Source organism: Bos taurus, chromosome 13, assembly GCF_002263795.3.
Source record: "Bos taurus isolate L1 Dominette 01449 registration number 42190680 breed Hereford chromosome 13, ARS-UCD2.0, whole genome shotgun sequence".
Lineage (NCBI taxonomy): Eukaryota > Metazoa > Chordata > Mammalia > Artiodactyla > Bovidae > Bos > Bos taurus.
The window spans coordinates 58,782,110-58,806,237 of NC_037340.1; the positions used below are offsets into that span (position 1 = coordinate 58,782,110).

Here is a 24,128-nt window from a genome sequence, read left to right on the forward strand (position 1 = left end):
TTCCAGAGGGGACACCTGGTCATACGGCTGAAAGACACATGGCTACCTGGCAACACTTAGCTGAGGGCGCTGGGACAAAGCACCACAGAAATCTAGTTCCTCACACTTTTGGAGGCCAGGAGTCCAAGATCAAGGTGTGGGCAATGTTGGTTCTGTGAGGCTTCTCTCCTTGCAGATGGCTGGCTGTCTTCTCCTTGTCGTTACATGGTCTTTCCTCTGCGGTGTCTGAGTCCTAATCTCTTCTTTTAAGGACACCAGTCATACTGGATTAGGGCCCATTCTAGTGACCTCATTTAATCCCCTCTTTGAAGACCCTCTCACCAATCCAGTCATAATTGAGGTACTGGGGGTTAGGACTTCGAGATACAACTGGGGGAGTGGGGGACAATTCTGCCCATGACAAATACTTCCTTTGCATCTGCAGGCGACTAAGTTGTTAGCCTTCAGAATCGTGCTCAGGGCCTTCCCTGCTACTCAAGGGCCCTCACTGTGGAGGCCGCAGAGGCCCACAGAGGCAGCCGAGCAGTGGTTCATGTCAGGTGAAGTCCAGAAGCTGAGGAGCCTTGAGGGAGTCTCTGGGCCTTGGCACCAGAAAACACGCACTGATCTGAGGACAGTGGGAAGCAACCTGCTTGAATGCTTCCAGGCATTCTCTCTCAGAAAAAGTCAGCCTCCACCACACTTCTTTAAGGGCAAACCCCAGAGCCAGAAAGATCCATGAGGGAGTGGAAATGATGATAAACACAGTGCCCGAGGTATTCTTGCCTGGAAAATCCCGTGGACAGAGGAGCCTGGTGGACTGCAGTCCATGGGGTCACAAAGAGTCAGACACGACTGAAGCAACTGAGAACCCACACACGGTGCCTGATAAGGTGCCCAGGGTCAGCAGGGGCTGGGGTTTGACTCCACTGCAGGCAGTGAGTCCTGGCCAATGAGTAGCCAGTGAAGGGCCAGGGATAGGCCCCTCCCCATCCCCAGGCAGCCTTGTGAAATCTGGTGTGTGATCAATGGCCCTAAGCTCACCAGGGGCAGTGTTGACGTGGTATGGGGGCCTACCAGCCACATCTAAATTCAAGACTCAAAAGGAAGAGACTCCACTGCTGACCGGTGATGGGGAAGGGATGCTGAAGCCTTGGGGGTGACCCAGCACTGCCAGGGGCCCTGATGACCTAAAGGGTAGTGCTGGTTTGGTCCATGGGAGACAGGGGATTGACAATGTCTTAGTACTGTGTCCATGGCCTCTCCCCATCACCACCCTTGCCCCACACCTGGGAGGAAAAAACCCAAAAGAATGCATACCAGTTGCTTTTCAGGGGCTGAATGACTGTTTAAGCATGTGTGTAACTGGTTTTTCTTATTTGCTTTGGAAATGGCCCTCACCTTAAAGAATATTTCTCAACACATCAATGCAAAATTCACAACAGACTTACATCAGGCTTCCAAGTTATTTACTCTGTTTCTGTTTGCTCTTTGGTGACATAACACCTGTCATGATTAAGAAAACAAAAAAACAAACAAAAAAAACCCTCTCAAAACTGCAGCCACAGGATTTTCCTGCCTTCTCCTGCCTTCTGATGAACAAGATCTGTGAAACCCAGGAGTCCTCACTTAGCAGGAAATTCTGCAGAGCTATGAAACGCTGGGTCTCTGGGTGTCAACCTAGCATCTTTCAAGGAAATAGGACTCTAGTGTTGAAACTGCCTTTGCGAAACACTACAGCCCCAAGAGACTTCCCACCAGGCACTCTGGACCCCAGGACTGGGGCTTATATAGCTTGTTCAAGGGCCTGCAAATGTGTCTGGGGGTGGGGTCGGTAGCAGGAAGGAGAGAATGAAAATTGGCTTCAAAATATAAAAACAACCCCAAACTAATGTAAGTGTCCACAAATATAATACTGTCAAACTCTTCGGTGTTCCAAAGAGTCATCAGAAAACATGTTTTGAGAAACTTCCTGGTATTCTTGGTGATCGTTAAGAAATCATTGCCAAGTGTGAGTTATAGACTGCCAAATAATCTCAGAAGTAAAGCATAAAAAAAAAAAAAATTTTTTTTTTCCAAACACTTGCAGCAGGAATATGTATGTAAGGTGGGATGTGGGTACATTTTAACATATGACGTGATGAGTGGGGAAATCTTCAAAAAGTCAGAGGGCCTGGGGCCCCAGTGTCCTGGGGAAATACACTGTGGTGGATTTACATTTCTAGTAGCTGCAGTTACAAAAGTATGACAGGGTGAAATTGATTTTATCATCCAGAATATTATTTCAATGTGATATTAAAAAGAAGATATTTATATTCTGTTTTTGAAATCTACTGTGCCAAATTTTACATCTCCATTCTGACTAGACACACAGAGGCCTGGAGCACCCAAAGTTACTAAAATGCATCTTAAAATGGGCTGTTTGCCACCAATACCCATGTGGGATGGAGATTTTCTGAATCTTACTTTCCCAAACCAGGGCAGGGATGCTAAGGGTGAGCAAGTGCTCAGAGCCCCCCGCCCCCGACCCCACACAAGAAGGCCTCAATGTCCCAGGAGGAAACCAACAGGGACATTAAATCTTAAGTAGAAATTCAGGAATCTGATCTCTGAAAAACTGTCCCCTTCAGCATTGTGGCTCAGACGATAAAGAATCTGCTTGCAATGCAGGACACCCAGGTTTGATCCCTGGGTCAAGAAGATTCCTTGGAGAAAGGAACAGAAACCACTCCAGTCTTACCTGGGAAATCCCATGGACAGAGGAACCTGGCAGGCTAGTCCATAGGGTTGCAAACAGTCGGACATGACTAACACTTTCACTTTGACTTTCATAATTTCCCACACAGGACATCAATCTTCTAAGATAAAAATGTATTAAAGACTAGTCTTCTAGCAGCATCAATAATCCTTAGACTCTACTTCCCAACTATTTTACAAGCAACAGCAAACGGTGACCCACACCATTTCTTCTAATAAGCTGAAGTCGGTGAAATTGAATACAGAAGCTGGTCCCCAACACTGGCACTGGCATCCTTGGCGCCATCTGCTGGTCACATTGAAACACAGCCTCCCTGAGGCAGAATCCTCTTAGGGGCGTTTTGGTCCCAAAAGGCTCCCTGGGACAGGAAACTTCCCTCGATGCCATCTCCCTGAAGTTAGAGCATAGCAGCTGACATTTATTATGCGCCAGCCACTGAAGCCCTTCACACCCATTAGCTCTTTGAATACTCACACCGACTGTTTGTGGCAGCTACTTTTAGTGTCTCCCATTTTAGACGAAGTCACTGAAGCTCACAGTTTAAGTCACATGCTTAAGGTCCCAGAGTTGGTCATCACTTGACAGCTGAGATGTGGAGGCAGGCAGTCCAACTCTGAGTGCATGTTCTTAACTACATCATACAGGCATTTCATGCAATAAATGCTACTTGAGGTTATTGAACCTCAAGAATCCACCCAAATCAAAAGTCCCCAACACCTGGGTTCTAATGCCTGACAATCTGAGGTGGAGCTGATGTAATAATAATAGAAATAAAGTGCTCAAGAAATGTAATGTGTTTGAATCATCCTGAAACCATGCCCTCCACCTCCTGGTCTGTGGAAAATTCTTCTTCCACAAAACTGGTCCCTCGTGCCAAAAAAGTTGGGGACCACTGCCCTAAACCATGTAAAAGGAGGGACAGAAAAAGAAACCCCAATCCAGTATATTATTAAACATGTAATGGTAGCACAGCATGCAAAACAACATTTACCATTACTGTTAAGCCACGTACTGGAATAGATTCTGTTGTCTGTGGCTTCACTTGACACAATTCGTTCTAATTGTACCACCTACGAGGGGTCATGATTTAATTGGAAAATGCTGGCTTAGATGTTCCTATATGCATTCAACGTTCATTTCTTACTGAGCCTTTCCTTTAAAGGAAACTAAAGTTTTGAATTAAAAAAAAAAATCTCTCTCTCTCTCTCTCTAGGTAGCCCAGAACACATGGAATAGTCACCTTTGTGGAATTTTCACTGTATTTTTTATGGTAACTTTCTAGTTTGGGTAAGACATACTAGTTTTCCATGTAGTAATGAAATTTTTTTCTCTAAATTTATGTCAATGACATTTATTTTTGAGGAGCAAATGTTGTAAGTGAATTGATTTAAAAGAAAAACAAGGAATGGTAGCAAAGTGTTGACTGTAGCATCTGGGTGTAGATAAATGGTCACTATAAAACTCCCAACTGCTTCACGTTTGAAATTTTTCATTAAAAAGTGTTCGGGGAAAAAAATGAACAACAAAACCTGTCTTCTCCATGAGGTTTACATACTCCACCTTCAATGAAAGCAACTCCATCTTAAACTGGGTATAAATTTTTAATGGCAGAATGACTTGACACTAATTAAAGTGGAGTGAAGATTATACTTGGGTCTTCCCAAACTAGATGTCATCAAATTTATGAATACCTATTGAGCACCTGTGGCTTCCAGGTGGCTCAGTGGTAAAGAATCCACCTGCCGATGCAGGTTCAACCTCTGGGTTGGGAAGATCCCCTGGAGAAGGAAATAGCCACCCACTCCAGTATTCTTGCCTGGGAAATTCCATGGACAGAGGAGCCTGGTGGGCTCTAGTCCCTGGGGTCACAGTTGCATTCAACTGAGCAACCGGGCACCTGCTGTAGGGAACACACAGTACTGGTGCCTACAGGGATGTCGAAGATGGAGAGTTCCTAAGAAACCCACATACCTTTTACAAAATGTGAAAACAAGTATCTTACGAAGTTTAATGATTTCAACAAATATTTACAGGTTCACTTTTATGTTTCAGGTTCTAGGCCAACACAGAACTGAACACATCTCCAGGGTTCACATCCTGGGGCCCTTACTTACAACTGGTTTCTACAGCCATAAGTCCAACCAGGGACTTAAATATTTTAAATCTGACAGTTAGAAAAGAACACTCTAAAAGGTCCATGACTTAATATGCACTATTCTATGGTCACTTTCAACCACAGCCAGTCACTAGCTTGTAAAAAAAAGAACAGTGAAACTCTGGCTGAACTAAAAGTGATACATTTCTTCTCATTGCTAACGAACGTGGACTACCGAGACAATCAAGCTTGGCTAGAGCCCAGCTCTCTTCAGAGCCACATCTGCACATACATACAGATGACAGGGCTCAGGGCTGATTCATAAAGGAAAGGAAAAAATGAGCTGTAAACTTTTAACTTGAAAACTAAGAACTTTCTAGTGCACCTGCCTTTCTCTCTCAAAAAATTTAAAAAAATCAGAAAAGCCAAAAGAAAACAACAACAAAACTTTTCAGACCAAAAGAATCAGAGTTAATAGTCTGAATTCATGTATGATTTGATAAGCGAAGAATTTAAATCACTGATGCAGGTTATGTCTTTTAGTAGAAAACTTTATTTTGTCTTTTAGGAGTAGGCAAACATGTCTTACAATATTACAATACCTGACTTCCACACTGAGCAAGTTAATTTACAACCGGCCCCAAAGACTAAAGCAGAAGCATTTGGGTTTGCAGGGTAAAAACACAACAGACTCTCATTTCTGATACTTACCAATCAGGAATTTTATTACATGAAATTAAAAAAACACTCCAAAATTATGGCTACTGGGGGCACGAGCTCAGAGCACTTCCCATGCAGTGGACTTGGGTTCTAACTGGGGAGTCCACAAAGGCATCACCCACTTGGGCTTCGCCCACAAAGGGCTGTCCTTCAAAACAGGAAGAACCATGTTCCAGTCACCAGGACACCCAGCAGAGGTGAAAAGCACTAGAATGTCAAAGATGGGAATGAGGGAAGCAAAAGAAAAGCACATCCAAACTCTGTCCAGCAATGCTTGGAGAGGCTGCTGCTGGACATGCCACCAGGCAGAGACAACCCCAGCTCAGGACTGTCTCTCCTGGGGGACAAGATGTCTCATTTCCGAAAGGACATCTGCAATCACAAACCAAAACCCAACGAGGACGCTGAGCAGGACAACCACTTCAGAGCTCACAGGTGGGTGAGGGGAGAGTCGGACAAAGGGAGCTTAGGAGACAATCTTCAAAATGTTTATTACAAAATACAGTACAGGCTCGCCAAATGTTTCCCAATGTTCTCTGATACATACACTGGATGAAGCACTGCAAATACCTGGCAGGCGCCCACGTGAATCTAGGGACGTCTATAATGATTTGAATCTCCTTGGAGGTACAGACGAAACCTGTAGCCGGCAGTGGAATGGAGACGGACAGTCACTGCAACCGCCGGGCTCCTGCCTGCTGAAGAATGACATCGTTTTCTCCAGAGGTTGAAATCCACATCCAGGGCTGACAACCTACTGAAAGCTGGGATCCAAATTCGTACAGAGGCAGAATGGAGAGAAAACTCCGGACAACCCACAGGTCTCCAGCCACTACTTCTTATTCCTTGGTTTTAGCTCTTCAGCTGCATTACGCAGGAAAATGTAATTTTTCTTTTGGGGATTATAAAATTCATGTCCCTAAAGGGGAAAAAAAACAGTATCTTAAAAACTGATGAAAAATCAGGTTAGCATTTTGTGGGCACTTTTAACATGCCAAGTCCCATGCCCTGTGTGTGAAGCATAATCTGTTAGGAGTGAAAGAGGTAAATGGAGAGCAATAAAAGTCAAATCTTAAACAAAAACTTCAGTCCCCAGAGAAAAGGTTAAGGATGTGGGACTTGCAATGTCCCCTTGGAAGGATGATCTTTTACATATTTGCCTCTTCAGCACTGAGACTCCTGTCAACCTTCCACCCACTGCTTTACTGCTGAGACAACTCCCCAGACAGCACAGCCTGGAAAGGGGAGGCTGGTGGAAGATGAGCTGCAGGCTTCTCAGTATAGGAGACGCCTGGTCTGTGACGTCAGAGGGAGCAGACGTGCCGTCCCAGACGCCAAGGGAGGTGAAGTACAGGTGTTGGTGTATCTGCCGGGGAGGGAGGGGGCTACATGACACTGGGGGAGCTGGAAACACCCAGTTCAGGCCAGGTTGTGAACGACGAGGGGAGAAAGGAATGGCAGCCACAAAGGCTGTAAGTGACAATGACAGTGACAGGAAGAGAGCAGAGTGGGGACAAGACAGAGGAGTGGAAACCCACGGTAACCAAAAGGCCTGGAACACAGAGGTGGGCAGGGCCTCTGGGTGTACCCTGCCACCTGCTCTGCAATGGCACACTTTATTCTCATTCCTTGACAGTTATGCCGAGATGGTTCTAGAAATTCTGCTCAACCAATGACCAATCATTCTCATAATATACAAAATATAGCTTTTCTTATTGGTTATGCTAAAGCAGCAACCTAATATTAATCACGTCATCATGACTCCATACCACAGATAACTGTCCTTCAACTAAGAACAATGGAAAACTCCTAAAACAACTTTTTTTAAAATTAAAAGATTATAATTAAGTATTTCACTGTAAATTGACATTAACTGTTCAGATTAAGGGATTCTGAGCAGCATTCAAATCAACAAGCTTTGTTTGTACACTTCTTTCAATCTACAACTATTTTTCCAAGGCTTGAAAACAGAACCCTGAGTGTCATGTGAGTAAAACATGGACTTTTGATGTGGCTGCAGGTCGAGCAGGTGAAGAAGAGGAGTTCCATCACAGGCCCACGGGGACACTGGGGCCTCAGGTCAGAAGCTGGCCCCGACCCCAGACAGGCAGAATCGAAAACAGCATACTCTTTGTAAAACCGAGGGTATGGCTTCCACAGGTGAACGGATAAACAGTGATCCCAGACCACGGGATACTACTCAGTCGTAAAAAGGAACAAACTAGTGACATACTCAACAGCAAAAAAGCGTACCTAGTGTATGACTCCATCTGTATAGTATTCTAGAAAACACAAATTTATCCGTAACAACAGAAAGGAAATCAATGTGTGTGTGAAAGAAAGCATTACAATAATACACAACCTTTTGGGAGATAACTGTTTGTTAATCTTGACTGTGGTGATGGTTTCCTGGGTATATAAAGATACTGAAACTGATCAAAGTATACTTCTTACATATGTTATGTGCAATTTACTGCATTTCCATTACAACCCAGTGAAGTTGCTTAAAAAAGGGGTGGGACGGGGGAGGGGCAGCTGCATGGCTCACAGAAGCAAAGGCTCCGAGAGGCTGAGCCTCCCCAAGGCCAGAGCCGGCAGTACAGGTCAACAGTGTGCTGAGTGGGCAAGATGTACTGCACGGGCCCAGCTCTTCTGAGAGAAAGAGACAGAATCCAAGGCGATTCCAAGACTTCTGCCCCACTGGCCAGGTGGTGTTTAAGTAAAGAGGAACACAGGAGAAGCAGCAAGCCTGGAGGATGAAAGGAGACGGGTCGGAAAATCCACCCGGTTTTTATGTCCTAGGTTAAGGTGCTCAGGGGGTACCCAGGTGCAGACACCCCATTGGGATGGGGACACAGGGAGAACTGGGGTGCAAGGTCAGGAGGCAGGTTAGACACAAGAGCCACTAGCTTATGAGGGAGGTGCTTCATGAATGCAGATGCACCTTGAGGAACCTGACGGAGAACCACAGAAAAAGGCCTGCATGCAAGAGTTGGGAAGAAGAGCAGAAGCCACCAGAGATGGTGAGCAGTCCAGAGCAGGAATACAACAGACAACAGAAATGTCAGAGACCAGGGAGAAGGCTTTGTGAACGGAAGAGGAAGGGGTGGCCCACAGTGCCCAACACAGACAATAAGCAGCTTCTGGACCGGACAGGACAAAGGCAGCGAGATCCCAGCTACAGCTCCAGGAAACTGAGGAGGAGACAGAGGTGGGGAACAAGAGGGCAGGCGGTTACCCCTCTGGGCGAGTTTACCAGGAAGGGGACACTGGGATTCTTAACGCTTGTTTCAGAACAGCTGAAGTGCGTGCTTACAGACCGCAGAAGGAGACAGGGGATAGGAAGAGAAGATGGAATAACAAGAGGCAGAGAAGAATGGAGTTAAGTGTTTTGGGGATGGGAGGGGAGGGGGGGCAGGATGAGTGAAGACAGACACGTGTGGAGGCGAGACTGTGGCTGAAACCTGAGTGTGAGGGTCAGTTCTTTTACTATGGCACTGGGATGACTCAAACACAACCAGGACCCCATCAGTCTGTAACTTCCCTCCCCAAACAGCGAACAAACAAAAAGCCTATGCCTCTGGTGAAGGCTGGGCACCTTGCCGAGCCCTCGTCACTCTCACCCAACAACCCCCGACATCCCTGAATGACTCAGATGCCCCCGAGTGTCGGCTGCCGGGTTTACGCTGACCAAGCAGCTCACGTGGGCATGTTCTCAGGGAAAGGCCGAGAGGGAGGCCCTGCTGCTTCCTGCTGCGGTGAGGTGATGTGACAGGCCACGTGCAAGCCACACAGCATGGCTGGAGAGGCCTCACGACCAAGCTCAGGCCTTCGTACACCAGAGCCTGGCTCTGCTGCCGGACGGCGCCAGTGCAGGCCTGAGGACTCTCACCTTTGACCAGTCGTAGCTGGAAGCATACGCAAATATGTTTCCATTGTGATTGAAGCAGCAGGCCGATATCGGCTGATCTAACTGTTCCGAAGTCTTTAGTTTTGTTCTGGCATCCTTGTCCCAAAAGCTGAATCTACCATCAGATCCCACAGTGGCAAGGGTGCCATGGACAGGATGGAACGCAATTCCATTAACCTATGAAGGACGGATACATACAATGAGGAGCAGAGAAGGGAGGAGAAAGCCGGTTTTTGACAATGCAGACTTCCTGGTTCAATGAGAACATAAAATGAACAACCATAATTTCATTAGAGCTGATGGCCTGCTGATCACATCAGAAACCAGCCCCGCTTCCTGAACCAACTGACAGCCCAGGACTGAATCTTGTCTCTTGTTAAAAACACAAGTCAGCAGAAGTTAATATGTATGTAAGCTAGTGGCACCAAGGGGCCAACCTCAGGAAAATGCCTTTTTCTTTTTCAGCAAATAGCAATTTCTCAGTTTTAGCTAAGCGTACCAACTGTCTACCAGCACTCATACAGGTGGAAGTTGCTCCCCAAAACTCCTAAGCTTGCATTTCAGAAACAGAGAGAATGAAGAGAGTCAACATGTTCATAAAAACAGAAAACCGAAACCTCCCACGTAAGCCATTTATCCCTGCACATGAACACACACAATGACAGTGATCTTTTCTGATCCCATTATGACTCAGCTATCCACCGCCAAGTCTAGTTTCTAGACACATTCTCAGGATTAACATTTCTAAAGACGCACCGCATAGATGTCCTGAGGAGCAGAAGTGTTGGTCCCGTTAGATCGATGACATTTAAAGGTGAAGTTATCCTTGGCACTGAAAAGCAAAGGCCCAACTTAGCTTTCCTTCAAAACAAAATGTCTCACACGAACACCTGCAAGCTGGCCAGGCCTCACTTACGGATTTGGGGGGTTGATGTAGTGGATAGCAACTCTCCCCTCGATGCTTCCCAGGGCAAAACCTGTCGGCTTGTTCTGTTTGTCTTTAAAAATAGCCACACATCGATGCTATAGTTGGGGAGAAAAAGTATACCATCATCATGTGAAGTGTAACATTCCATAAATAACGTGAAAGTAAACAACTTTTACTCCATTTTTGGGTTTTGAAAGAACCAGAAACATATTTCTCAAACACGATGAAGACTTTTCCATTCCTCCAGTAGGCATTATTTTTTTATTTAGCCACATGATTTTATGAATAAACCGCAGACCACATGCTTCCGTCCAGGTGCTGCTGCTCCTCTGCCACCCTGCAGGCCTCGCTGTCACTGCAGCAGGGCACGCACCCCTCAGCCCCACCAGCTCCTATTCTGGCACTGACCCCCTGGTGGGTTGGGAGGACACATCACTTTGATCTGCAGCATACCACTGACTAAGCGAGTGCCCTCTATGAAGTCACCCAGTGTCCCAGGGTCTCTGCGTCCCCAACTGGAAAAGGGAAGTAGTGTTGGCTGGGGGAGGATGTGGGAACAAGGGTCAAGCATACAGTGGATGTGGCCAGAACTTTCTAAACCATGAATAAGCTATGCAAAAGCTAGACACTGCACTTGATCCAACACTGAGCCTAAGGGCCCAAAGGAGGGTCTCCTGGACCCCACAGAAGATCCCAAACAAACAGCCCATGGCCCAGTCTCCAGAGGCAGAGATGCACGGGTCCACACTCCTGTTGTCATTCAACAAGAGCTGCGTTCGAGTTGGAAGGAGAGAAATGGTCAGATTCGAAACCATACACAGGGTGCAAGTGAGGGTGGTGGTTAATGAGATGGGGGAGGAGAAAAGGAAGGGCAGTGAGTAAAGGACAACCCCTGATTTCTGGCCTAGCCAGAAAAGGTGGAGGCCCCACCTAGTGAGATGCAGAGCATATGGGTAGGAGCAGGCTGGGGGCAGTGGGGAGGCCCTGGGCCTGGTATGGGATGCTTCTGGGCTGAGATACGTTGGCGGGGGCAGGAGGACAGGCGGACACGCATAGGAGCCGTCAGACTGCGAGTGCCCTTGTCAGGAGCACAGAGGGTAGGTAGCTAGGGATCCAAGACTCCAGCCCACCACACACGCCTAACCAACAGTCATAAACAGCAGATGGGACCGTGCTGAGGTTCAGAAGGCAGTGACCCAGGGCAGACGCCTGGGGAACCTCAAGATACAGCAAAGAAGACAAAGCAGCAAGCAGAGGCAGGAGGTAAGAGACTGGCATTATAGAGCCCAAGCACAAAGTCTTAAGAATATATAGTAAGAATATCGGTGAGTGCCACGGTTGTGTTAAGATGAGGGTGACAAGTATCCACTGGAGTTACTGACTAGGAAGCCATCAATGGCCATGCCAGAAACAGTTTTGGTGGAGAAACAGGGGCAGAAGTCTCAAAGGAGTGGGTGAGAAATGAGTAGGAGGTAGGGGAACCAAGAAAGCTCATTTAAGACACTTGACTTACAAGAGGAAAAGGTACCTAGCTGGCTGAGGATGTGGGGGTCAGAAGAGGTTTGTTTCCCAGGATTAGACTTGAGTCTGTCTTATGCCAATGAACAAAAGTTGCGGGGGTGAGAGGGGGTAAGACGAGATACAGGAGGGAGGTGGGTGGCTGATAGCCTGAGGCTCCTGAGAGGTGGGTCGGCACAGAGCCCAAACAAAACTGGCCACTGGAGAGTGTGGCCCACCCCTCAACGGGGGGTGGGAAAGGCAGGGAAGAGGCAGGTATAGCCAGAGTTCTATGTTCAGCAGGAGTAAGATGAGGAAGCTTCCAATTATCAGTTTCTGTGTTCTAGGACTAGAGGCTGCAGATCAGATCTGCAGAGACAAAGACCAAAGGAGTGATGGATAGGAAGAGAGTGAAGAAGATCTAAGAACGTGTGGCAGGCAGGTGGAGACCGAGCTGAAGGCAGAAGCTATGGACTCATGATGGAACCAATTCACTGTGGTGTGTACCCATTCAGCAGCATTCTGCTACCCAGGGGATGTCTGCCAAGGACGGTATTTACCCACTAATACTGTGTTTATATCCTTAAATTCACCTCCTTTTAATATCCGACAGTATAACAATTTCCACATGCAGGCACTTACTCCCTAAGATAGATGCTAAATACAAGCTTCCTGATCTGATTCGTGACTCACCTGATGCTTCAGTGGAGACTCTATCCTCCTGAATTCAGAAGGCTGATTCTCTAACTGATACACAATCAGGCCCCTCTCTGCAGTTGCCACCACAGCCATAGGATATATCTAGGAAAAACAGGAAAGCAGAGACCTACTTAAAGTGGGGTGTGCTCTTTTGTATACCAAAGTATTCTATCAATTTTTTCAAAGTTGCAAAAATAAATAAACTTTTTTAAAATTTAACAATCCAATGGTATTTACATGTTTCAAGGTAATCTAGATAAATCATATTGGAAAGTAGCACGTACCTTTTTAAAAGACTCAGTTTTCAAAACTATGAAATATTATGAAACATTTATTTAGAACATTTACTGAAGAATAGAGAAGAAATGAAAATCATTGTTCTACCACGCCCTTCAAATGATAACAGTTGTCAGCATTATGGTATGTTTTCTCTTGTCTTTTTGAGTGTTTTTTTAATACACGTGTGTATACGTATGTTTCTATATAATTCACATCCTTTACTAAAGCGTGTTCAGTGAGCACCACTCCACACATTTTCCCGAGAACACTAGTGGTGGCCATCTAAGTAACATTCCCTCAAATCAAATGACTGTGTCTATCTAGTTGGCCCAATGGGTCATTTCCAATGTTTCACTCCATTATACAGAACAAAGAACATTTGCATCTCTACTTTTCTCATGATAAACTCCTGAAAGTGGAATTACGGGGCAGTTAGTACACTCTTAAGACTTATTGCTACACCAATAGAGAAAGTTCCTCAGCTTCTATCCCACTGAGACAGACACCAAAGGATCTAGTCCCACATCACAAAGTTATTGCCAGTTTTTGTACTGTACGCATCATACCGGTGCCGGCATGGCCTGTGACTGAATATGTTCACACAACAAGTGACTAAAAAAGTGTGACATCCAGTTTTCTGTAGTTCTGGAACATATGCAGTACAAAAATCTAGGTTTACGACAACTGAGGCAATCCAAATTACATCCCACATCTATAATTAAAGTCTGAAGGGCTTTTACATTGTCCTCTAATTTAAGATATCATAAAAAAGAAGAAATTCCGTACCACGTCAGCACAGTAACACCTTTCAGGGAGCTGTAACACCATCATAGGATTTGATGATCGTGTATCCCAAAACTGAAAGACAAAAAAAAAAAAAGAACAAGTGACCAACCATTCAGAACTAACATCCAGATAGTGTAAGAATAATGTCCACCTTGGTCAGGCCAGGAAGCCCCTTGACTATACAGCATACCTTCAAGGTCTTATCCCAGCTCCCAGTCATCACACAGCTGTAGTTTGGTGCTTTGATCCAATGTACTGTTTTGACAGGAGCATCGTGCTTTCAAGACAAAACCAAGACAGATCAAGGTAAATGTAATATAACATGCCACACAGCTTTGGCTCTGGAAGTTCAAAGAGAAGGAATCTTAAATATTGAGGTCATACTCAACAAAAACCAAAGGATAGTTTCGTCCTTCCCCATGACCAAAACATTCCGTGTAACATTCCATACCAACAAAATTTAATTTGATTTGAACCATAATTAACTAGTATGAGAGTGAAGGGGGAGGTACTCAGAAACAACTCACAGGGAGAACTCCACCACAGCTGTGTCACTGAGAAGACAAACATTAGAGATGGAAGAAGTGCTCTAGCACACAGTACTGCCGTCTCAGGGTATGTGACACCTTCCTGAAAATGTCTCAGTGTCAAGAGGCTCTTTCCCACCAGGCCTGACCCTCTGGTTCTAGGCTCTCTCCTCTTCATGGTTTCTACTTTTCTTAGCAGTCTTCACACAAGAACCTGCCTGCCATCCTCAAGCAGGCTGTAAAAGCTCCTGAAATAGGAAGGGCGCCTCTCACTCACTGCTGTGTTTCTACTCCAAGGACAGTGCCTGCGGTATCACTGGCAATTGATACATATTTGTCTAATGAACAAGTGACCAAATGAAGCCTGGGACAAGGCAAGCCACACATGGGTGCTGGAATGCTGAGCATCAGTTTTAACACTGCCTTTTATAGATCTGAACATCACTAGCTCCTTATGATGCAACCTTCAACCACACAAATGCAGAAGACCCTTGATGGAACTTGTGAAACACCAGTAAAAACGAGACTGCTCATAAAACTGGTGTTATTTTGTGCTTAAGAGGTTTCTGGTATATTTAAGTCTAATTGATTTGGTATAGTTGAACTGCACCTTTCCTGTAACAAAGAATAAGAATCATTACAACCCTGCCTTGCCCAGCATCTCTGCAGAGGATAAATTTTATTATTTATTACCTGTGCAATCTGTATCGCCTGGTTACTATTGAGGTCCCACATTTTAGCAGTTTTATCACATGAGGCTGTAAATACTTTGCTCCCATCCTAAAATAAAGTAGAAAAAATTCCGACATTCTAATAAAAATTCTATATGTACATTTAGATATTAGATTGAACATACTGAGGAAGGTTTTATTTTGCAAGTTTTATTTTTCCAATTATTTGGGGGCTTGTGTATTGCAAACTACAATGTCATATACAAAACACATTTCCAGCGCTTTCCAATCATCAATTTTTTTCTAAGAGAGAATGTGTAAACAGGTTAATAAAAAATTTAAACAGCATTTAGAGTTATGTAATGAAAACCGAGTCCCTCCCCGACCCCAGCTCACTGTTGAGAGGCAGTCATGGTCACTGGCAATCTCTAGGAATAGCCTTTTACATCCTGTATCAATGTGTATTACCTACCAGGAACCACTTACATTTTTTTTTTCTTCTTTTCATCAATTTCAAGCCTCCACAACAGGTACAAGAATAGTACAATGAATACTCACAAACCCATCATCTAGGTTCCCAATTTAAACATTTTGCCACATATACTGTATCTTTCTCCCCGCAATTTCTGCTCTATACCACACATGTTCAATCATTATTACTTGTGTTCAGTTCAACATCTAATAGCATTCTGAAGTGCATGCAATAAAACTACACTAATTTACAATGATCACTGGTCCAATATAAACTACAGAACAGCTTAAAAAATTGGCAATCACCGTGTTATGGTTTTAAAATATTCACATATAGAATTCATAAAGTACGTCAGTCAATTATGAAGTACAAGACAATTTAAAAACAGTAAGTACCAAGCTGAAAATCTAGACCAATCATCAACAATTCTTTTTCCTAAAGGGTGATATAGTAAATATTTCAGCTTTGCAGGTCAAGTGGTCTCTGTTGCAACTCCTAATTCTGCTGTTGTAGCTAGAACGCAGCCATACACACTGTCAAATGAATGAGTGTGGTTGTGTTTCAAGAAAACTTTATTTACAAAAGTTAGCAATGGGCCAAATTGGGCCCATGGGCCATAATCTGCAGACCCCTCCCACTTCATTTCTGGTTCCACAGCTCAAAGATTTACCATTATCCTTCCCTAGCAAAAACTTATTTGAAGCTCTCCATCTGAAAGAAGAGAGAAAATCTTCTTCTCTATTAATGAGGCTCTAAGGGTAAGTCCACAAATCCTTGGAAAGATGCTAATGCGGGCTGTCCTGAGGCTGAGTGAAACACTGGCCCCTCAATCTCATGAAATGCTGACCCTACCAGCGGCAGGATGCCAGGCCCCAGTGGACACACCAAGACAGACCCAGTCTATCAAAAGGCTGAGGCAGAAGAATGAGATCCCTAAATGCTCCCAAATCAGCTCCTCTAAGCTCCACCTGCTATGTCCACGCAGCAAGCCACGTCCTTGGACTGCTTGGAGAATCACCCTCACCAAGCTGGGCTTTTACACCTCGAGGGTAACTCTGGCTCTTCTGTGCCTTTCCATACATGCCTTCCTCTTCCAGAAACCAGCTCCTATTTCCTATAAGCCCCTGTGAGAGAGGCTGTCAGTGCATGGGCTCTGGAGCCAGAAGGTCCAGGTCTGGGCTCAGCCTTTCTCTCTGTTCCCTCAAGCAAGTCTCTTAACCACTCCCCAAAGGCGCCATGCTAGTCTTTGAGTGACTGGATAACAGACTCAGAGAGATTACGTAACTTGGCAAAGCCAAAAAGTGAAGATAGAGCTGAAATTTGAATCCACACTTGGAATGGATGACAGAGCTCTAAAGCTATAAGCAAATGGTTTGCTTTTTCTTGCCTCATCTGTGAAGATTTCAGTGCACCCTTCCCAAACTTCATAGTTGCCTTCTGGGTTCTGTCCACCCAGGACAGTGCATCCTGCCTCTCTAAGAACTTAGCTCCCTGAATTGGAACTCTTAATGTCTATATTTCTCCTCCACTTGACGGCGCACGGCTCTAATGGAGACAGAGAAAGGAAATGGGCGGTGTACATTTCTGTACAAGGTGACTCACTAACACTTGAGCAACAGAGTTCTGGTGTCAGGTAATTCTATTTCTTACCATACTTGATAAGACACTTACAATTCTGATCTGTTCTCTCATCAGTAAAGAAAGACAGGTAAAATAAATCAGTGGTATTTAAAATCTACTCAAATGGCTGCTTTTCTATGTGTAATTTAAAACTATTATTAATCTCATAATAACCTAATCAGACGAATCAGCAATACATTTAGAGATGACAGAAAATGCCTTAGAGAAGACTTTCAGAGATGATTAAAATGGGAGCAACTCAAAATATTCATAAACAGAATATTTATAAATTATAAATTTATAATTTATATAAATTATATAAACGCTATGTGTAAGCTAAATACAATCATATAAATGCATGGTGTGAGTAGTCTGGTGTTTCTCATAAAATTAACATAAATTTTTCATATGACTCGGCAAGCCCACTATTAGATATAAACTCAAGAGGAAAGAAAATTTATATTCACGGAAAATCCAGTATACAAAATGTTTATAGCAGCATTTATTCACTACAATCAAAAATGGAAAACAACCCACATGTCCTTCAGCTTGTGGACGGTGAACAGACGGTGAACACCCATACAACGCACCACTACTCAGCAACAAGGAGGACTAACTGCTGCCAGATACAAGCTGGATGGGCCACGAGTGCACTGAGCTGAAGGCAGCCAGACTCAAGAGGATTCTGGTGATGGCATTCTAGTAAAGGCAGAAACACAGGGACCGAAAACACACCAGTGGTCTCCAGGGAGAGCGGCTGAGGGGGATCTGATTACAAAGGGCAAGAGGAAATCTTTGGGCTGATGGATCTCTTCTATATTTTGATCACAACTCTATGCATTTCTCAAAACTCACAGAATCATACACTTACAAGGTTCAATTTTACTGCCTGCAAACTACATCTAATAAAAAAAATTCTATGAGCCCAGGGAGGGACCTTGAGACTTAGCTTCCTCAGCACATCTGCCGACTCTGAGTCAGGCGCTTTTGTTTTCAGCTGCCAGCAGGAGAAGGAGGGGAGGGAGGCTGGGCCCTTCACAGCCAAGGCTCCTGCTGAGCGTGGCTTCACCATCCCTGTTGGCTTCTTTGTAAATGGTATACCTTCATTAAACTCCCCAATCACCCACCTTCTCCCCTCCAACAAAAAAAAAAGAGAGCTCAGAATTGAATAAACTCAAACACATTAACTTATAATGCTAACGTTCAGTATTTGGGAGGAAAAAGAATTTCAAAGAAAGGAAATATTTCAAAAGTCTAATAATGGTAAAGGATTAATTTTCCCCATAGGACTTACTTCCTGGGACTGTAAATTTCTAATTTTAAAACAACATAGGCTCCTGGCACATCAAGAGACATAGGAAAAGCTTTAATTGTCTAACCCCTTGCTCAAAAAACGGCAACCTGCTCCAGTATTCTTGCCTGGAGAATTCCATGGACAGAGGAGCCTGACAGGCTACAATCTATGGGGAGTGCAGGGTGCACAAAGAGTCAGACATGATTGAGCAGCTAACACTTTGCTCAAGGAGACAGGTCAATAAATTCATGGAATTTTTAAGCAAGAAGCTTTCAGAGAGACTAACTAAAGCTAATATAACAAAAGTTAACTGACTATATTATGAATATCAATCAATGACTATGTTTAAATTCAGAAACAGCATTTCTAAAATGTGCATGCTGCTGCTGCTTCTAAGTCACTTCAGTCGTGTCCGACTCTGTGTGACCCCATAGATGGCAGCCCACCAGGCTCCCCCATCCCTCGGATTCTTCAGGCAAGAATACTGGAGTGGGTTGCCATTTCCTTCTCCAATGCATGAAAGCGAAAAGTGAAAGTGAAGTCAGTCGTGTCCCACTCTTAGCGATCCCATGGACTGCAGCCTACCAGGCTCCTCCATCCATGGTATTTTCCAGGCAAGAGTACTGGAGTGGGGTGCCATTGCCTTCTCTGAAAATGTGCATGCATACATGCTATTTGTATTTCAGGTCACATAAAAACATAATGAAACTTACATCACTCCAGCAGACATCTAGGACAGGTCCCGTGTGCATCTGCTGGGCTTTTGGAATAGTCTGTCCGCTATCTTGAACTTCCCAGCATCGAACCTACAGTAATAAAACAATGCAGACACAACAATTAATGATAACCCCTATGCTCCCAGCCATAATCAGATAAACACAAATTTACACGACACTTTCCCCTATCAAACTGGCGTAATAAAATGAATAATACTTGGCACCAGCAAGGAGAAGCTGAAATCTGAACCAGTGGTAGCTGTATCCTGTGTCTCAGATACTCCCTTTCTGGGACTTGAGGATTTCCCATGATGTACTTTGTATGTGTTATCTGAATTCATCTCTACAACAGCTAAACCTCTGTGTACTTACTGTCATCTCCATCTTATTTCAGGATATGAAGCTTACAGAAGATAACTGGCCTAAGTCCCTCACTTAAGTCAGCAGCAAACCACTATGCATCTATCTGATTATGAGTATGGTTAATTGGTTCAAGTTTGCTCCAACAAGCCACCTGCACTTCTTTTGTGAAGTGCTTCTAAACATCCTTTGCCTTTTTTTCTACCAGAATTTTTACCTTTCTTTTTGAATACTACAATTTTTGTTTGGTAAGTATAGTGTTGATGCAGGAGTGTTAATATAGCTAAAGGTGAAAAACTTTAACATAGCCTAAAGAACATTTTCAGGATGCCTAGAAGGGAAATTCACACAGAGCATCAGGGACAACATTTATTTTCCATGAATATGACACATGATTAGGGAATATACTTCAAGATACTGAACTAGAGTATAAATTTTTGAATGATGCATATGATTTTGCTTTCTTAAAAAATGGCACAAGAAGTGATCAATGCCTGCCATTCAGAATGGTTCAGACTCTTAAACTCATTTCTTTAAAAAAAGGTAATGAATAAGCCGTAAGTTTGCTTTATTCACTTGGAGCAAAAACAAACAAAAAACCCAGCCCTGCTCATACAGAGAGATACATGACAGAGAGAACATGCATTTAAGAAGCACTTACATCATTAGCCCACGATCCTGCAATAAGAAAGTTTCCCGGCAAGGTTGGGGGGCTAAATGATAGACAACCAATGCTATCATCAGGAGAGGATGTTACTTCAATATCCTGGGGTGGAAAAAGTCCATGTTAAAATGTATACATCATCACGATTTAATTCAAAATTGCTTCCTTTCTCACCAACACATCAAGGTCAAGCGTCCCTGTTCCCAAGAACTAAGTTAATCAGACCTCACTCACTTGGATAAAAAGGCGGACTGTAACCCAGCCAGTGAAGGTACTGGCACTGTTGGACCCAGGCAGCATCTCAAAGCCAGGCCTGCAGCCACGTTTCCCAACAACGGCCCCAGGTCATTCCTGCCCCGCAGTGCTCAACCATCGTCATCACCTGCCTCCCTCTCCCAGAGAAACTCTCATTCCACAGTTGTGGGCTGGACCCTGGGCACCTGCAATCTTAACAAGCACCTCGTGTGATTTTGGTGACTAGGAATGTTAGGGGAAATAGGACACCAGTCCAGGGGACACACAGTTCCTCTGCTCCAGTATTTGAGAAAGCAGGCTGAACAAAATTTCAGCGTGTTCACCTCAAAGGAGGCTCCCACACCAACTGGGATTCTCTTGCTATCACGTATGTGGGATTCTCTGGCCTGTGCTGTTTCTAAAAACCCTGTGAAGCTGTATGTGGTACCTTCATAGGGTTGTGATTATCTGTGGTTGTGCTGCCAAACATGCTGGTCCCACCAGATCCAAAACCCGAGGTTGTTCCAAACAGACTCATTTTGGCCCTAAAAAATAATGGAAAAAGTAAAGGACAAGTCCTCTCTTAAGTAATAAACATCCCTAAGAGGCAATAAAAAGATACAGTTAAGTTATAGAAGGGATATAGAGAGTAAATAAATAAATGACTTGATGTCAGGCTTCTCTCTTCTGAGGAGATTTAAATATGCAATAAGCAGAGTGCCTTTTAACAATAAGCTTTCTATTTTTAGAAGTTTTTAATGGAAAATTACAAAGACAGGAGAGTTCCCATATATCCCACATCCAGTTCCCTTCTTCCATTCATCACAATTAATTAACCAATATTGATACATTACAGCAGAGTATTTTTTAGTCACCAGCTAGAAAATAAATTCATTTTTACACAGTTTGAGACACAGTGCTGAGCAGCAGGAATGCAATAGGAAACCAGCAGAAGGCTGTGTTCTTCCAGGTTCCCACTTAGTGACAGCTCACTTTCCTCGTACAAATTTCTGCACTCTGGTTTAGGTCACTATTTCTGGATGAAGTTACTAAGAAAAGCAACCAATCTTGGCAGCAATCACAGGAGTTTTAGAGTAATCGACCTTTATCTGGTTTGGCATTGTGCTGGACATTTGCCCGCAAGAATTCCCCACTTTGAGTTTTTTAGGGGTGCCATAGTCTAGTAGGCCCACCTAGGTTAGAACCATGCCTCTGCCACTTCCCAGAACTGGGATCCTAATCTGACCAAGCCTCATTTTCCCTATTCTGCAAATACAGAGAATATTAACACCTTCTCCAGGGTTGCTCTGAGTATCAAATCAGATTATCTATGTAGAAAATGTAGTATCTAGTGGACAGTGGGTCATAAGCAAGTTTCTTTTTTTCCTTACAAGGAGAAAGTATATATATTCTCTCTCTGATGATTCACTTACATTGATGTCATATTTTCAATTCTGTAACTGGTTAGTAAATTCTTACATCCAGCTGCCTACTCAAAGGAGCCTTGCATGAGTGACATGAGATAACAAGAGTAGCATCTCTTATCATGACAACAAAGAATATGAGGAATTTTGGAAGATATCTGAGTTTCCTGAGCTTCAAGAAAAATAAGTGTACACATACTAGGTCTATGAGTACATTAATATCTCAAAAAGTGACTCTCTGCAAGGATGTGGCACTTGCTGACCCCATCTGACTCAAATGATTGAGATGAATTTGGAACAACAGCTAACTGTATGAGCAAAGGAATGACAAAGGTTCTGCAATCAAGCCCAGGAACTAAATATATGATTTCGGGCAAATTATTTAGCCCCACTGGCTCAGACAGTAAAGAATCTGCCTGCAATGCAGGAGACAGGGTTCAATCCACAGGTCAGGAAGATACCCTGGAGGAGGGCATGGCAACCCATTGAAGTATTCTTGCCTGGAATATCTCACGGACAAAAGAGCCTGTGGGGCTACAGTCCACGGGGTTGCAAAGAGTTGGACACGACTGAGCAACTAACACTTTCTCATCTACAAAAATAGACACTAAGATCCACTTGAAGTGAAGCTGCACACATAGTGCCCGAAACCTCTGTTCCTTCCTTCTCCTCAACCATGGAGCATTAATCAGCCTCTGCGGACCGTATGTTGTGCAGGACACTGGGAACCCACAACAAGTTCAGAAGGCAGGTGTTCATCTCTAGTCTACCCAGTCTCTCACTCCCTCCTTGAGCACCCCAGCTCTGAGGTTTTCCTTTCTGCCTGTGAACACAACAAGCGCCTCCCAGTTTGAAGCATTCCTACCAGCTGTTCCTGTAACCTGGGGTGACGAGGCCTCCCCCGATGGAGGGAGTCGCTTTTTGAGATTATTAATGCGCTCAGACCTAGTATGTCTACATTTCATTATTTTTCTTGAAGCCCAGGAAACTCAGATACGTTCCCAAATCCCCAGCTTTCTCAGTGCCAATTTTCAGGTCCCACTTCAAAAGGCAGCTCCTCTTGTGAACTTTTGGGGGTGATGGAAATGGTCTAAACTGCACCGTGATGATGCTTACACGACTGTATTAAACTTTCCAAACTCATCAAAATGTGCACTTTAAATAGGTTACAGTGTGTAAGTGACGTTCAGTGAAACTCTTGGAGCATCTTTTTTTTAAAGTCACCTCCTCTCCTCAGAGGCTTCCTTGCTTTCCGAAGGTATAACACCTGATCCTCCATCACTAGCCCCTTTTCTTCACAGCACCGATCCCCATCCGGGACTTGTCTGCAACCAGCCCCCTCCCCAGGAGACTGCCAGCTCCTAACGGCCCAGAGCTGTCTGGAAGCTCCCCTAAAACACACCTGGCCCGCAGCACAGCGCCTGGCGTGTCACAGATGCTTGCCTGGGCGGAGTGTGTGCACACGGATATAATAAAACACTTGGCGGAGGAAAGCAGAAACAGAGTTAACTGCAGACAGCGATAAGTGTAACAAAGGAGCTCAAGCACGTTACCCTGGGAGAGACTACCAAGAATGGTCAGGGAAGGTCTCCGAGGCGGCCGCTTGCGTCTGAGGAGAAACCAGACGTGTAACCAGGAAGGGCAGAGGCGATAGGGGCTGCCATCGACTCTGCCCTTTCTCGGTGCCTCAGTTTCCCCACAAAAACGAGGGGGTCAGACTAGCGGTGATCTTAAGGCACCCTTGCAACTCCGACGTCCCTCCCAGGGGCCACTCAGGAAGCTCGCCAACGGTCCGGCTCGCGCTCCAGCATCTCGCGGCGGGACGCACTCCCCCGGGGACCCGGCCTCAGCAGCGCCATGGCGGCGGGGAACAAGGGGAATCCGCACGGGGCCTACCTGAGAGTCGCGCAGCGGAGGGAAGCCGGCGATGGGAAGCGGGAGGAGCTCGAGAGCCTGCGACCCCGCTCGGGCGCGGAGGAGACAAAGGCCAGGTGACAGGAACGCTAACCCCGAGGGACTGGGGTCCCCTCACGCCGGCCGAGGAAATTGCCTTAATTACCGCGGAGACATTACGCATGCGTCCCTGAGCCACTTCCTTTGGCGTCCGGAAGTCAGGGAAGGAAAGAAAAGGCTTCTCCGCCCTCAAGGCAATGGCACATGCGCAGAAGCACTATCGGTCCTAGAAGTCCTTGCGCCAGCAGTTTGCGGATTGGTCGAAAGTTGGTGTCCGTCGCAGTTGCCGAGCGACCGCTCTAATAATTCCGCGGTCCCGGCAGGAGAAAGGTAGTTAGAATCTTCTCTTGTGAATTTACTGTAGCAAAATTCTGATTGCCGCCAATTCACGTTCAAGCCCATCCTTCGAATAGCTGGTGGTTTGCTGCCTGGGTCCCTACCGTGGCCTCCCTATTTACGAGTATGGTATCTTGAGCCATCTGGGCTCTATGACCTCAGTTTATAGCTGTAAAATGAGGACAATGATGCCTAACTTCCAGGAC

At 44.9% G+C, this 24,128-nt stretch overlaps 1 protein-coding gene and 1 long non-coding RNA gene across 5 annotated transcripts; one reads left to right on the forward strand and one right to left on the reverse strand.

Annotated features, from left to right (window-relative positions):
* Positions 1-6,024: 6,024 nt before the first annotated feature.
* RAE1 (ribonucleic acid export 1) lies at positions 6,025-23,732 on the reverse strand. 4 transcript variants are annotated; one of them, NM_001015585.1, is made up of 12 exons: positions 23,530-23,710; positions 20,658-20,754; positions 19,973-20,077; positions 18,949-19,041; positions 14,872-14,958; positions 13,842-13,928; positions 13,652-13,723; positions 12,581-12,688; positions 10,379-10,485; positions 10,219-10,294; positions 9,445-9,639; positions 6,025-6,471 (listed from the first exon to the last, which is right to left on the reverse strand). In NM_001015585.1, exons 2-12 carry the CDS (start codon positions 20,745-20,747, stop codon positions 6,385-6,387), a joined length of 1,107 nt encoding a protein of 368 aa, NP_001015585.1. In that variant the 5' UTR covers positions 20,748-20,754; positions 23,530-23,710; the 3' UTR covers positions 6,025-6,384. The 4 variants fall into 4 exon arrangements, with proteins under 4 accessions (NP_001015585.1, XP_024856301.1, XP_059748535.1 ...); XM_025000533.2 differs by lacking the exon at positions 23,530-23,710 and adding an exon at positions 23,187-23,481; XM_059892552.1 differs by lacking the exon at positions 23,530-23,710 and adding an exon at positions 23,036-23,167.
* LOC112449319 (uncharacterized) lies at positions 10,909-12,631 on the forward strand. The gene is made up of 3 exons (XR_003037861.2): positions 10,909-11,188; positions 11,554-11,653; positions 12,235-12,631. It is a non-coding gene; the product is annotated as an uncharacterized lncRNA (long non-coding RNA).
* Positions 23,733-24,128: the final 396 nt, after the last annotated feature.